Source organism: Nicotiana attenuata, unplaced genomic scaffold (genome assembly GCF_001879085.1).
Source record: "Nicotiana attenuata strain UT unplaced genomic scaffold, NIATTr2, whole genome shotgun sequence".
Classification (NCBI taxonomy): Eukaryota; Viridiplantae; Streptophyta; class Magnoliopsida; order Solanales; family Solanaceae; genus Nicotiana; species Nicotiana attenuata.
This window is the reverse complement of record NW_017671467.1, coordinates 226161-239580: the sequence shown is the minus strand read 5'-3', so window position 1 is coordinate 239580 and position 13420 is coordinate 226161. Positions and strand designations below refer to the sequence as shown.

At 40.3% G+C, this 13420-nt stretch overlaps 1 protein-coding gene across 1 annotated transcript; it reads left to right on the top strand.

Moving 5' to 3' along the window:
- Positions 1–1883: 1883 nt before the first annotated feature.
- Positions 1884–3633, top strand: LOC109208474 (protein LURP-one-related 17-like). Its single transcript, XM_019371591.1, has 2 exons — positions 1884–2220; positions 3097–3633. Exons 1-2 carry the CDS (start codon positions 1993–1995, stop codon positions 3502–3504), a joined length of 636 nt encoding a protein of 211 aa, XP_019227136.1. The 5' UTR covers positions 1884–1992; the 3' UTR covers positions 3505–3633.
- Positions 3634–13420: the final 9787 nt, after the last annotated feature.

Here is a 13420-nt window from a genome sequence, read left to right as displayed (position 1 = left end):
CTTAAAACCTTACCCTACACGCCCGTTCCTTCCTCCCCTACCCCCCCCCCCCCCCCCCCCACCACCTCCAACTTCATCTTCCGATGTCAAAGAACCCCTTCCGACCAATCCCCTTCAAACTCATCTTCTATATTTATAAAAGCTGTGGAAATTCGAATAACCCATTTATCAAAATTTTCGGGATATATAAATAGTGAAGAAGAATCGGTTGTTGATGAGATACTAGTTATCGAAATAGTTTTCTTTCAATTCTCCAATTGGGTTGTTGATCTTTCTATAGTCTTGGTCTGTTTTGGTTCTTTTCTTCTCTTTTCATCAACTGAGTTTCTGTTCTCGTGTGAACAGAGAAGGGGGTGGGGATTCTGTAGGGTGAAGATAAGATCGCAAATTAAAAATTTCGGCTTAAATCTGCTGCCTAAAAATATTCAATAAAAAATAAACATGATAAGACTATCAATTTTTTTTGTTCCTTATTAGTTTATTTTAATCCATAGTTAAATTAGAAATAGTCCCATTAAGGGATATCTTTTTTATAAAAAGAAAAGTGAATACAAAAAGTCTGCACAAATTCAAACTCTCAAACCCGTGATAGTGCGATTTTGATTAAATTTCTTGCTCGATCAATCGTTCATTTGGCAATTATTTCTTCATTAACTTTAATTTTGTTGAATTTGATGTGATGATATATTTGGTAATTTTGTTCTTTTGTAATGGAGGCAAAGGTGATTTAGGGTTAGAGGAGGGTGTTGAATGGTGGAGGAGAAAATTGGAGGAGAAGGGGGTATGAAAATTAAGTGGGGTCCACATTATTTTAGTAAAAAAAGAAAGAAAAAACCTAATTTTAGGTTGGCAACTCGCGTCTCAGAGAGTAGATTTCACGCAATGGGGGCTGACATGGTCGGGTGTTTAGTTGATCTTCTATTGTGAATAAATAAAGGGTCTAATTGAAAATAGGCTCCCTTGAGGTGTTCATCTGGTTGTTGAGGACAACTTGAAGGGGCCGTTTATGTATTTCGCCAATAGAAAATAAAAAATTATTAATGGCTACTTAACTTTTTCAGGAATTGCTCTATAGTGCAAACTTCTAGAAATTTAAAAATTTATTTAAATTGTAATTAATAAAAAATAGTTTGAACACATAATAGTTTTGTTAATGTCAAAAAGGAAGAAGCTGTGTCTCTTAAGACTTGATAACGTATTCCAGATTTTCGGGTTCTTTCTTTTGTCTTATCTAAACATAAGTAACGCTAACCGAAGTACCTAACTTGACCTTTAGGAGATAAAAAAGAATATTAAAAAATTAACAATGAAAAACAACAAACAATAAGGAATCTCAGAATTCAATTACTTAATCACCCACGTGCCATTTTTCCAACATTCATCAGGGTCTAGGGTCTGATTATACACTAAACTACTAAGAGAAAAAAAGTTTATGTTATACGCAAAAAGTAGTGGAAAAATTTGAGTTAAGTTTTATACACTGATCGTGAAAATTACTTACACAATTTAATTACTTAAAAAATAATTATATATAATTTGACAAATAATAAATAACATGGTATAATATATTATTAAATTAAATTACGAACATCGATATTGTAAAAGAGTGTCACTCCATCCATAAGAATTGGCCTTGAAAGTCATCAATTAATGCATGGGACATCGCGTTAGGTAAATGTAAGGTGGTCTCATTTGGAATTTGTGTTAGAGAAAAAAATATACTGCCTCGACCAATGCCTAAAAGGCACGTGTTATTTATATTTGTCTCCCACTTTACAAACAATACGTTAAATAATTAGGACATTACAGCAAAAGAAAAACAATAAACCTTTTGTTGCATCTATAAATATCTCATTTTCCTCCAAATATCTTCTTCTCTTACGTTAACAAAAAGGTTCCAAAACACAAACAAAAGTAGAAATGCTTCTCTTTTAAAAATCAATAAGTTTCAGATCAGTCAATCCACAAAATCAAGAATCAGATCAACAAGATATGAAGAACAATAGCTGCAGGGAATTAGCTACAGCTACTTCAACTTCATCATCATGTATATCTTTAACAGTTTGGAGAAAATCACTAATTTTCAGCTGTAAAGGTTTCACGGTAATTGGAGCTGATGGTAGTTTAGTGTATAGGGTTGATAATTATTCCGGCCGCGGCGGTCAAATCACTCTCATGGATGGCTCTGGAAAAGCTATACTCACCATATGTCGCCATAAGGTAATTACTTATACATCGTCAGTATAAAGAATTTTTATATATAGTACTAGTATAATGGAGTAGTATTACATTAAGCTCATTAATTAATATAAGTATATGCTACTTTATATGCTAAGCATTGCTTTTTTTTGTTTTTATTATATGTATAAACAGTACTTGGTTTATTTGACATTTTCATACATATCAAATTAGTACAAGAAACTTTTCTCTTCTTTTTGCTAGAGGCGGATTTAGAATTTAAATTTAATTGGTTTATCTTTAAAGATTTTTAGCAAGCACTCATTGCCTGTATTATTAAAATTATTGGTTCAAATATAATATTTGTTAAAATTCTAGAAGATTTTTACTTTCAGTATCAAAAGTTATACGATCAATTAAGGAAAGACTACATTAGCCCTTGGTTGGTGCATGATGTTTGTTTAACTCTTTTTCAACGAGGCTGACGTACAAGAAATTTACCATAAGTTAAAACCATTTTAACAAGCATAACAAATACTACTACTATAAGTGAACGTTGATTAGCTTGATTTTTTATCGTCGTTACAACTATAGTAGTATATTAGCTGTATATGTATTACATACTTGATTTTTTTTTGTTCGTGTGTCATGAGTTGGCAGAACCTAATATAAGGCTAGTAGATAAACGGTTAATATGCAAATAAGAAGGTTTTTTTTCCCTGTAAATTAAATGACACAGAAGGTAATTTAACGTATTATAATATGTTGTTATCATATTTTTCAAGTTAATATAGAAGTATAAGACCTGATAGAAAAAGTTACATGTTTTTTATTACTGGTCAATCTAACCTGAAATTTTATACTGTCAGCACAGATTATAAACTCGAACTTAATTTATTTCTCTTCTTTTTCTTGCAGAAGCTAAGGCTAGTAGACAACAATTGGTTCATATATGAAGGAGAAGTTGGGGATGATAATTACAACAGTAGTAGTAGCAAGTCTTCATCGTCAAGAAAGAAGCCTATATTCTCTGTAAAGAAACAAATGAAGATTTTGCATAGTAACATCAACGTTCTTGCCCATGTCTATTATCAAGGGATATCTGAGAAGAGATATTCTTATATTATTGAAGGCTCATATGCAAACCGTTCATGCAAAGTGTTGGACGCTGAGTCAAGAAATGTTGTAGCAGAGATAAGGAAGAAGAAAGCAGTAACAGACGGTGTAACTTTTGGATTAGAAGTTTTTGTATTGGTTGTAATGCCAGGATTCGACTCTGGATTTGCCATGGGTATGGTGTTGTTGCTAGATCAAATGTTCCCTTAACTTAATTCAACATGCATGTATTGTGTATTATCTGACTTTTGCCTAGAAAATGTGATGTTGTATATGGTCTTGGGCATACTGTAACGACCCGACCGGTCGTTTTGCTTTCTAGAATCCCTTTCCCCTAAATAAGACTGCCCGTACTTGCTTTAACTGATTTATGACTTGCGTGGATGGTTGGTTCGTGATTTGGAAAAGTTTGGGTTGAAATCGGAACACTTGGTTCCTTAAGGCTGGCTTAAAAGGCCAAGTTTGACTTCGGTCAACATTTTGAGTAAACGATCCCGGAATCAGGATTTGATGGTTCCAATAGGTTCGTATGATGATTTCGGACTTGGGCATATGTCCGGATCGGATTTTTGATGACCCGGGAGCGTTTTGGCGCTAGTGAAAGTTGGTTTTTTAAGAATTTTAAAGTTCTTGAAATTTGGCTTAGAGCAGGTTTTTGTGTTATCGAGGTCCGAACGGAGTTCCGAGACCGCGAATAGTTCTGTATTGCCATTTAAGACTTGCACGCAGAATTTGGTGTCAATCCGAGTAGTATAAGTGTGTTTCGTCGCATTGGAAGTAAATTGAAGAACTTGAAGTTCATAAGTTTGATTCAATTGGCTTTAGGGGGTGATTCTTAGATTTAGCGTTGTTTCGGGTGTTCCGAGGGTTCGAGCGAGTCCGTTTTATGATTGCAAACTTGTCTGTATGTTCGGGCGGGGCTCGGGGCCCCGAGCGTCAATCGGACGAGGCTCGACTCCTTACTGACTTGTTTACCTGTTTGTTCTCTTCTTTTCTTGATTTGTTTATTCCCATCCCCTAAGGTTGGTTCGTGCATACAGGCATCGTTAACATACCATACCAGATCAAGATGTCCTCCTCCTCCTCCTCCTCCTCCTCCAAACGATCCTAAAAGCAAAGGAAAGGCCAAAATGGATTATACAGTTAATATCAGGAAAGACAATGCTACACATGGAGAGAATGTCGAAACTTCAAATGGTCGAAGCACTCCAATATAGAATGACTTGGTTTTACGACTGGAACAAAAGATATTGGAGTTACAAGGGGAACTTGAGCAGGTCCGGAACCTTACAAACCTCTCCCTCACCCTGAACGTCCCCGACATCAACCAACAAAACACCAAAAATCCAGCATCTTCCAAAAATACACCAAACCAACATCCACAAAATCCTCCCGCACCTCACCAATATGCAACACCGCCTCAAAATCTCAATCCTCCACCAGTACTAACTCCTCCCCAACATCATCATCAGCCAACCCTGTATCCACAAACCACTACCTATTATACCCCTCAGAACACACCGTAACCTATCCCCGACCCTCAAAACTTTGGAAAGAGCTGAAGCTCCTGGTATCTGTCATAACCGGACCTGCGGTTGGTCAGCCCCAGGTGCGAGACCGTAGAAGCGGTCGAGCCCTCGCAGGTGCGGCCAAGGGGAAGGAGCCCAGGAACCGCAGATGCGGCTCCTTTTCCGCAGATGCGGAACCGCAGGAGCGACCCCCAGACCGCAGAAGCGGTCCCAGCCATCCCAGCCCAACTTCGCAGATGCGGATGTTCCCTCGCAGAAGCGAGACCGCAGATGCGGTCCCCTAACCGTAGCTGCGGGAATTGCTGAAGGCAGTGCCTTCATTTAATACGGGAATGTGTCATTTTTGACACATTTCCTTCATTGTTTGGGCGATTTGGGAGCTTCCAAAGAGGGGATTTTAACCTAGCATTGTGAGGTAAGTTATTTCTATTTAATGTGAGTTTAATACTTGGGTTTTGGGTAAATTAGCACATAAAGATTAGTGAAAATTCTGGGATTAGAGTAAAACCTAGGATTTTGATCAAAACAAGATTTAAACACGAAATTTGTTAAGGAATAAAGTAAAAATCATATATTCTTGATCCTTAGGTGTTGGGTAACAACTTCCCTAAAAAAATTTCGGAATCCGGGCACGTGGGCCCGGGGATGGATTTTAGGAAACTTGTATTTAGGGTTGGGGAATTACTTTAGTAGTTAGAATATTAACTCTTGAGCTTTTATTGACTAGTTCTTACCCCGTTAATTAGTTTTGGATCGTTCGGCTCCAAATTGAGGGTTTGAACACGTTCTTGATATTGGAAATAAGCTTTGGAGCGAGGTGAGTCTCCTTTCTAACCTCGTAAGAGAGAAATAAACCCCTAAGTGAATCTAATAGATGTATGTGATTCTCTGTGGGGACTACGTACGTACGTGGTGACGAGAGTCCGTGCGTAGCTACTATTATGCTAATTGTCCGGATAGTTTAGGACCCATATCATACCATACTTGCAAATGCTTATATTCTTACATACTAATGAGATCACATAGGACATGTTAGGGATTGAAAATAAATATAAACGAACGTATGCACTTACTTGAGAACTTGTATGAATTTATTTGACTATGAATGTGCCTTTATGTGCCTTCTTGATAATAATTGATATTTGTGGATCGGGCCGATTGCCTCGGTAGAAATAGATGCATCTATGATTCGCACCATTCGACCCTTTGGCAGTGCACATTTTCTTTTATGTTGGACCGGACTGTACGACCTCGGCATAATGTGCGCATGATATTTATGTAAAATTATATCCATGACTTGCTCTGTTAAATGCCTTGGAGTGCTACTATTATAAGACATGACTGAAACTGACAGATTGTTCTCCTTAAATTCTGAGTTTTGTCATTATATCAATGTTATCCATGCTTAGTGTAATCTTTAAATATTATTGATATTGACCTTAGTAAGTGTCAAGTCGATCCCTCGTCACTACTTCTTCGAAGTTAGACTAAATACTTGCTGGGTACATGTTGTTTATGTACTCATACTACGCTTCTGTACTTAATTGTACAAGATCTGAGGCAGGTGCATCTATTTACCCCTCCGGCACACGTTCCTTATTCCTGATCGAGATCTCACGGTGAGCTGCCCCCTTATGAGCCGTTCAGCAGCATACCGGAGTTCTCTTCTTTTGTTATTATTATGTACTGTCTATCCTGTTTAAGGCAGTAGGATAGTGATATTTTGTACATTCTACTAGTCGCCCTAGTACTTGTGACACTAGTTCCTGGCACACACATTGGTAGACTATTCTTTTGGGTTGTATATCTATTATTATGAGTTGCTAATTATCACTTGTTTTAAATCCAAGTTAAGAAAAGGCTGGAATTGTTTTGGTAAAAATAAATGAGAACTCACTAATATCTTCAGGTTGGCTTGCCTGATAACGGTGTTGGGCGCCATCATGACCTATAATGAAATTGGATCGTGACAACATGGTATCAGAGCACTAGGTTCAGGAAGGTCTCACAAGTCATGGGCAAACCTAATAGAGTCTTGCGGATCGGTACAGAGACGTCTGTATTTATCTTCGAGAGGCTATAGGGTGTTAGAAAACTACTCTGTATTCATTTCCTATTGTGCAGTGGTTGGTATACTAAATTTCCTTCTTCTATTCTCTCACAGATGGTGAGGACGCGCACATCAGATGTTCCAGACCCGGGAGGAGCTGCTCCCCCCATTGCTAGAGGCCGAGGCAGAGGTCGGGGGAGGGCACCAGCCCGAGGTAGGGGACGAGGGCGTCCCAGATCTATTCCAATAGCACCACTGGCAGATCCTACGGGGGATCCTATCATTGAGGAGCAGGACGAGGTACAATAGCACAACAGAAACCTCGTGCAACCCCACAACAGCAACCGTACGGCTGAGACCTCGTGCACCAACACCACCAGCACAACACAACAATGACAGTAATACAAAATACAGCGAGTGAATCCACTTCAAAACTTTAACAATTCACAAGGAATAACCACAGTAATGAAATGAAAGGCATAAAGGGAATACTTCAACGAAAGGGAAAACTAACATGTAGTAATGATACCACAATATACGAGTCAATAACAAGGAAATCAACACGAGTCCAGTAGTCCCAAATAAAGGCAAGTCAACAAAGATATAGGTTATCTAAACTCCTTTTAAGGTTGGGAAGTTACGATGATATTCGACAATTCAATTAAGGGAAGGTGATCTTAGCTTCACTTAAGACTAGACAATTATATGAGGGATGATAATAAACCTCAATAACACAGGCAGTTATGAAAAGGTAGCATGAAAATAAGAGAGACGAAATTATTCAGTCAAATCAAATAGGATGACAATTAGGCAATAGGAGTGAATCATGAAGCAATTAATTCCAAGTAAGCATGTAGAGACGAAACTAATAAGTAGGAACTTAGTCATATCAAGATTAACTCCATACATAGTGAATATAAGAACCTAAGAACCCTAATAGGTCAATTCCCCACAAATAAGTTCGAGTACTCACTCGTCACCTCGCGTACACGAACTACAATCAACACAGAAGACTCAAATCCTAAGAGGAAGTTCCCCACACAAGGTTAGGCAAGATACTTACCTCAAAGACGACAAACCGATACTCTAAAATGCACTTCTCGGGTGAAAAGACCTGTGGACGGCTCAAATCCAACCAAAATAACTTCAAGGCACAAATAAAACACATAAGAAACTATTCCAGATCATAAAGTTTCAATATTTAACAAGATCCAAAAACCGGTCCAAAAGTCGACCCCCGGGCCCGCGCCTCGGAACCCGACAATTTTACAAAAACCGAATGCCCATTCCAATATGAGTTCAACCATACCAAATTTATTATATTCCGATACCATTTGGTCCCTCAAATCATGATTTTTCATTTTAGAAATTTTCTTCGAAACCCAATATTTTTCCCAACTCAAAACACAAACTAAATGATGAAAATGATGATAAAATTATGGAATATGTTAGATTCTAGGTGAAGAACACTTACCCAATCAAATTTCTTGAAAACCCCACAAAGAAGCTCCCAAAACCGAGGTCTAAAACTCAAAATATAGTAAAAATGGCCTAACCCTCGATTTGAAGATTTATATTCTGCCCAGACATTTAATGAATCGCGATCGCGGAGCTTTACTTGCGATCGCGAAGAAGAAAAAGAAGGCTGCCCAAAATAACCCTACGCGAACGCAAACAAGGTGCTGCGAACGCGGATAATAGTGGACTGAGCTTACACGATTGCATACTCAGAGAAGCGAAAAGCGAAGAACAAGTTGGGGCTCCCAGCAAGACTAACACTACGTGAACGTGTTGCAGAAGAAATTACATGTTCGCGATTGCAAACCTAACAATGCGAACGCGATGAAGGAATATATGGCAGATCAACAGGACACTACGCGATCGTGACTTGATCTACGCGAACGCGAAAGAGAACCCTATACACCAGAAATCAACAATCCAAAAATAGAAGAGTTTGGCTTGTAGCCCATCCGAAACAAACCCGAGGCCCTTGGGACCCCGTCTAATCATAGAAACAAGTCACATAACCTAACACGGACTCACTCGAGGTCTTAAATCGCATCAAACAACACCGAAACGACGAATCACACCATGAATCAAACTATGAACTTCCAAATCTTCCAACTTCGAAAACTTGTGCCGAAACCGATCAAATCAACCCGGAAGGACGCTAAAATTTGAAGACAAATCCAAAATGACATAACGGAGCTGCTCCAACTCTTGAAATCGCATTCCAACCTTAATATCACAAAAGTCAACTATGGGTCAAACTTCTCAATTTTCAAAACTTCAACTTTCCCAACTTTCGTCGAAACGCCTCAAATTACCCTACAAACCTCCAAATCTGAATCCGGACGCGTGCCTATTTCCAAAATAACCATAAGAAGTTGTTGATATCACCCACAACCCATTCCGGGGCCATTTACTCAAAAGTTGAATTTCGGTCAAATTCTCACCGCTTAAACTTAAAACTAGATTCCTTTCCAATTTAACTCTAAATCATCCGTTAACTGAATTCAACCATGCAGGCAAGTCGATACAAATATTATGAAGCTGTTGAAGACCTTACGCCGCCGAATGGAGCTTAAATTCTCAAAACGACTGTCCGGGTCGTTACATCCTCCCCCTCTTAAAACCAACGTTCGTCCTCGAACGTGCCAAGATTCGCCTCGAAGTCCTCAAGTCACTGAGTGCACACTTCCAACATACACCCGCGTCCACATAAATTTGACGACACCATCTCAACTGAAATTTAGCCTTTCTAGAAATGCTAATAAGCCTTAGATACAGAAGTCTCATCTTCCATGCATTTCCAAAAGACCTGATTCTAAATCCATATCCGGTATCAGTCTCAATCAGCTGCATCAGTTCATGCCAACTCCCATATAGTAAAACCTTACAACATTACACATCACGCATAGGCCCACAGTAACATTTCTGATCACCATATTCGCTCGAAATCAAATTCAGCATCGACCATAAGCCTCATATTCAATAGGAACCCGTTTCAAACCTCTACAACACTGGCGATGATACAATAACCATGAAAGCCACATAACTAAACACCTGAAACATCAAATCACAGCTAATACCAATGAGCGCACACCCCACAAGCTAAAACTCAAGAAGCACATAACGAAAATGACTGAATATGGAAAGGGAAACACATAAAGGAACTTTCAAACAAGCCCGACAGGCACAATTTTCTATCAGTACTAACCTACAAAACAATATAACAAGAAAATAATCAAAGCATATAAACAAATCACAAGGATCTCATACTGATATAACTTCCACCGCGGCATGCAGCCCGGCTCAATACATTAAGTCACATGAAATCATGAGGGTCCCGCCCTCCACTATGAAGAACAAGTAGGGTGTACATCAAACTAGCTAAAACCTTTCACTAGATCCGTTCCGTCAACAAAATTACAACACGTACTGGCTCCCACACTGGTGGAGCATAAAAATCACAACTCGTAGCAAAAAATACTCAGGAATCACATCAAACCTATTGTAATGGACAATAGGAATTTTACTGCTAGTCTCATAACTCTCAATAATGAATAAAAACAGGCGATAGACGCGACTATTACTTATAGAACCTCCCAACATGGTAACACATAAATAGAGTACAAATCATGAAACACACCCATAAGTGGAGAACCAAATAGGGGAACTCACCCTGATAAGCAGAACTATAATGAACCACGGATGGTGCTCCTATATAACGAACCAAAATCATACTTGAATGACATCATCTGGCGTAGCGTCCTTAAGCCTACTATATGAAACACATCAACGGGCCTGGCTTCCCCCTCTTGGGATCCCTCTACTCGCCTGAATACCTCGCTGTGACATATCGGCCCGAAGTATGGGTCAATCTCTCACCATATGTCTAGTATCTCCATACTCAAAGCAACCTCTCTGCTGACGAGGCTGTGGGAACTATTCGGTAAGGGTACTCCGAGACCCATGAACACCTGAGTCACTATGCAAATCCTGAAGCGCGAACTGAACTGGCTGACCCACAAAACCTCTATCATGTCGCACCTTGCCTCCAAAGTAAGGACCAGCAGATCTCCCCGATCTACCAAGCCTCCTCGCCTCCTCAAACTCTCTCTCCTGATCTCGTCTGCCCTGTCTCTCATGGCCCCGCTTGTCCTCCCTCTCCTGGCCTCGCCTGACCTCTCTCTCTCGAGCCAGCATGCCCTCCACCCTCCTAGCAATACTCAAGATCTGCTAATATGAAATATCTATCTCCGACTCCTAGTCCATGGTAGTCCTGATGCCGGGATGAAGTCTCTCAATGAACCGGAGGACCCTCTTCCGGATAGTAGAAACCAAGTTCGGTGCATATCTCGCCAAATCACTAAATCTGACGGCGTACTCTGATACTGATATAGTGCCCTGGCGTAGCTACTCAAACTCCGCGTGCCATGGATCCCGAAGAGACTGAGGTACGAAATCTCTCAGGAACATCTCTGAAAACTGAACCCATGTAAGTGAAACTAACTCGGCCGGGCTACCCAACTCATATGCCTGCCACCACTGGTAAGCCGCTCCTCTAAGCTGGAACGTAGTAAAAGCAACCCCACTCGACTTAACAATACCCATACTACGGAGAATGTGATGGCATTCCTCTAGAAAACCCTATGCACTCTCTAAAGACAAACCACTGAATGTAGGAGGATCGTACTTCTTGTACCTCTCAAGCCTAAGCTGCTCTTCTTCAGATGATACTGCCCTGACTACGGGCTGAGCTTGAACCACTGGCTGCGCCACCCTGATGCCTGGAACCTGACCAACATGAACTTGCTGCTCTAGAGTGTGGGAGGCGGGAGTCTAAGTCCCTCCCCCGGTCTGTTAAGTAGCTGGTGCAACCAGAATCAACCCCGCATGAGCCAATGTACCAAACATTCCAGAAACTATGCTAAAGTTTCCTGAAGTCCGGGGGTAGCACTAGGCGCCTCCGGTACGTGCCCCCCAACTGGAGCTACTGGCGGCTTCTCAACAGCTAGTCTGGTAGGTGCTCTAGATGTGGCACGTACTCTTCATCGGCCTCTGTCTCTGCCTCCACCAACCCCTGCTCCGGGAGCAGCATCATCGATAACTACAGCGCGTGTCCTCACCATCTGTGAGAGAATGGAATGATAATAGTTCAAACACCGAGATCAATAAGCTCGCATGATAGGAATGAAAGAAGTGAGATTGTCCTAATAATTCCGTAGCCTCTCGAAGATAAGTACAGACGTCTCCATACCGATTCGCAAGGCTCTACTAAACTCGCTTATGACTCGTAGCCCCTATGAACCTAGAGCTCTGATACCAACTTGTCACGACCCAATCCTCCGTTGGGTTTTGTGATGGCACCTAGTCTTAAGGACTAGGTAAGCCTAATATTTACGGAATAACAACAATAATAAATAACATCAAAAATTCTTCTGGAATGAAGTCTTTACACAATGAACATATTCCCAAAAACCCGGTAGTACAAGTCATAAGCTCTACAGAGGTAGCTACCACTTCTAAATATAACTATTTGGAAAAGAGTGAAATCAGTTGAATACAAGTAAGAAGGTGACTCCAAAGCCTGCGAACGAACCATCAGGTTTACCTTGAGTCTCCTCAGCAATGATCCACACCGCAATTAAAGATCAATACTTGGATCTGCACAAAAAATATGCAGAAGAGTAGCATGAGCTCACCATAGCGGTGCCCAGTAAGTATCAAGACTAACATCGGTAGAGTAGTGACGAGGAACAGTCAAGACACTTACTGGTCTAATAAACTATACAAATATAAGCTTGGGAACAACAGAACGTGATGTATATATATAAAGACGACACGATATGGCTAACAATACAACAATCACAATAAGGGAAGAAAATAACAAGTAACAGTGGAAATACTATAATAGTGACATAGAAGAGCGAGTGAAAACACATCCCAAATTCGAAATTACAAATACAATAAAGGTAAGCAACAACTCAAAACCTACGACAGTGTTCACATCAGGTCTTAGCCAACAAACTCCACGAAGTACCAAACCTCAGACAGACTTACAGCTCACGGGTCCCAGTACCTGAAATCCAACACTTGGCATCATGTGCCCCCATCACACCTCATGGTCATACTGACAACTCACTTGCTAACTAGAGCCACTCTTACATATATGACAAGTAAACAAGGGTGTACACCTATTCTCAGCAATATCAGGAGAACTTCACATCCAATAGAAGTATTCCGTGCGGCCATAAGTTTAACCCGCATTGCATCCACAGATGGATTTCGAGATCTACTACCTGCCCAATCTGTCGCGACATTATATGAAATAAAGTGCTACTATGTCCAAATTGGCTTTCGGGTTAGTTCTACTATCCCAAAGCCATGTTGTTGCGCAACACGTGCACCCCCGTGGTAGCTGGTCAAAGCCTACGTGAAAATCCTATGCTTTTATCGGGGTTGTGATGGCACTCACGTGTGCGGTGACTATTGGAATCAGAAAGTGGTGTGTACGTGATCTAGAGGAGAGGGACATGCAGGA

Bases quoted from the DNA above. Each gene is read 5' to 3' on its own strand.
- LOC109208474 (XM_019371591.1), top strand. From the start codon at position 1,993: ATGAAGAACAATAGCTGCAGGGAATTAGCTACAGCTACTTCAACTTCA. The intron at 2,221-3,096 runs GTAATTACTTAT...TTTTTCTTGCAG, and splicing joins TCACCATATGTCGCCATAAG to AAGCTAAGGCTAGTAGACAA.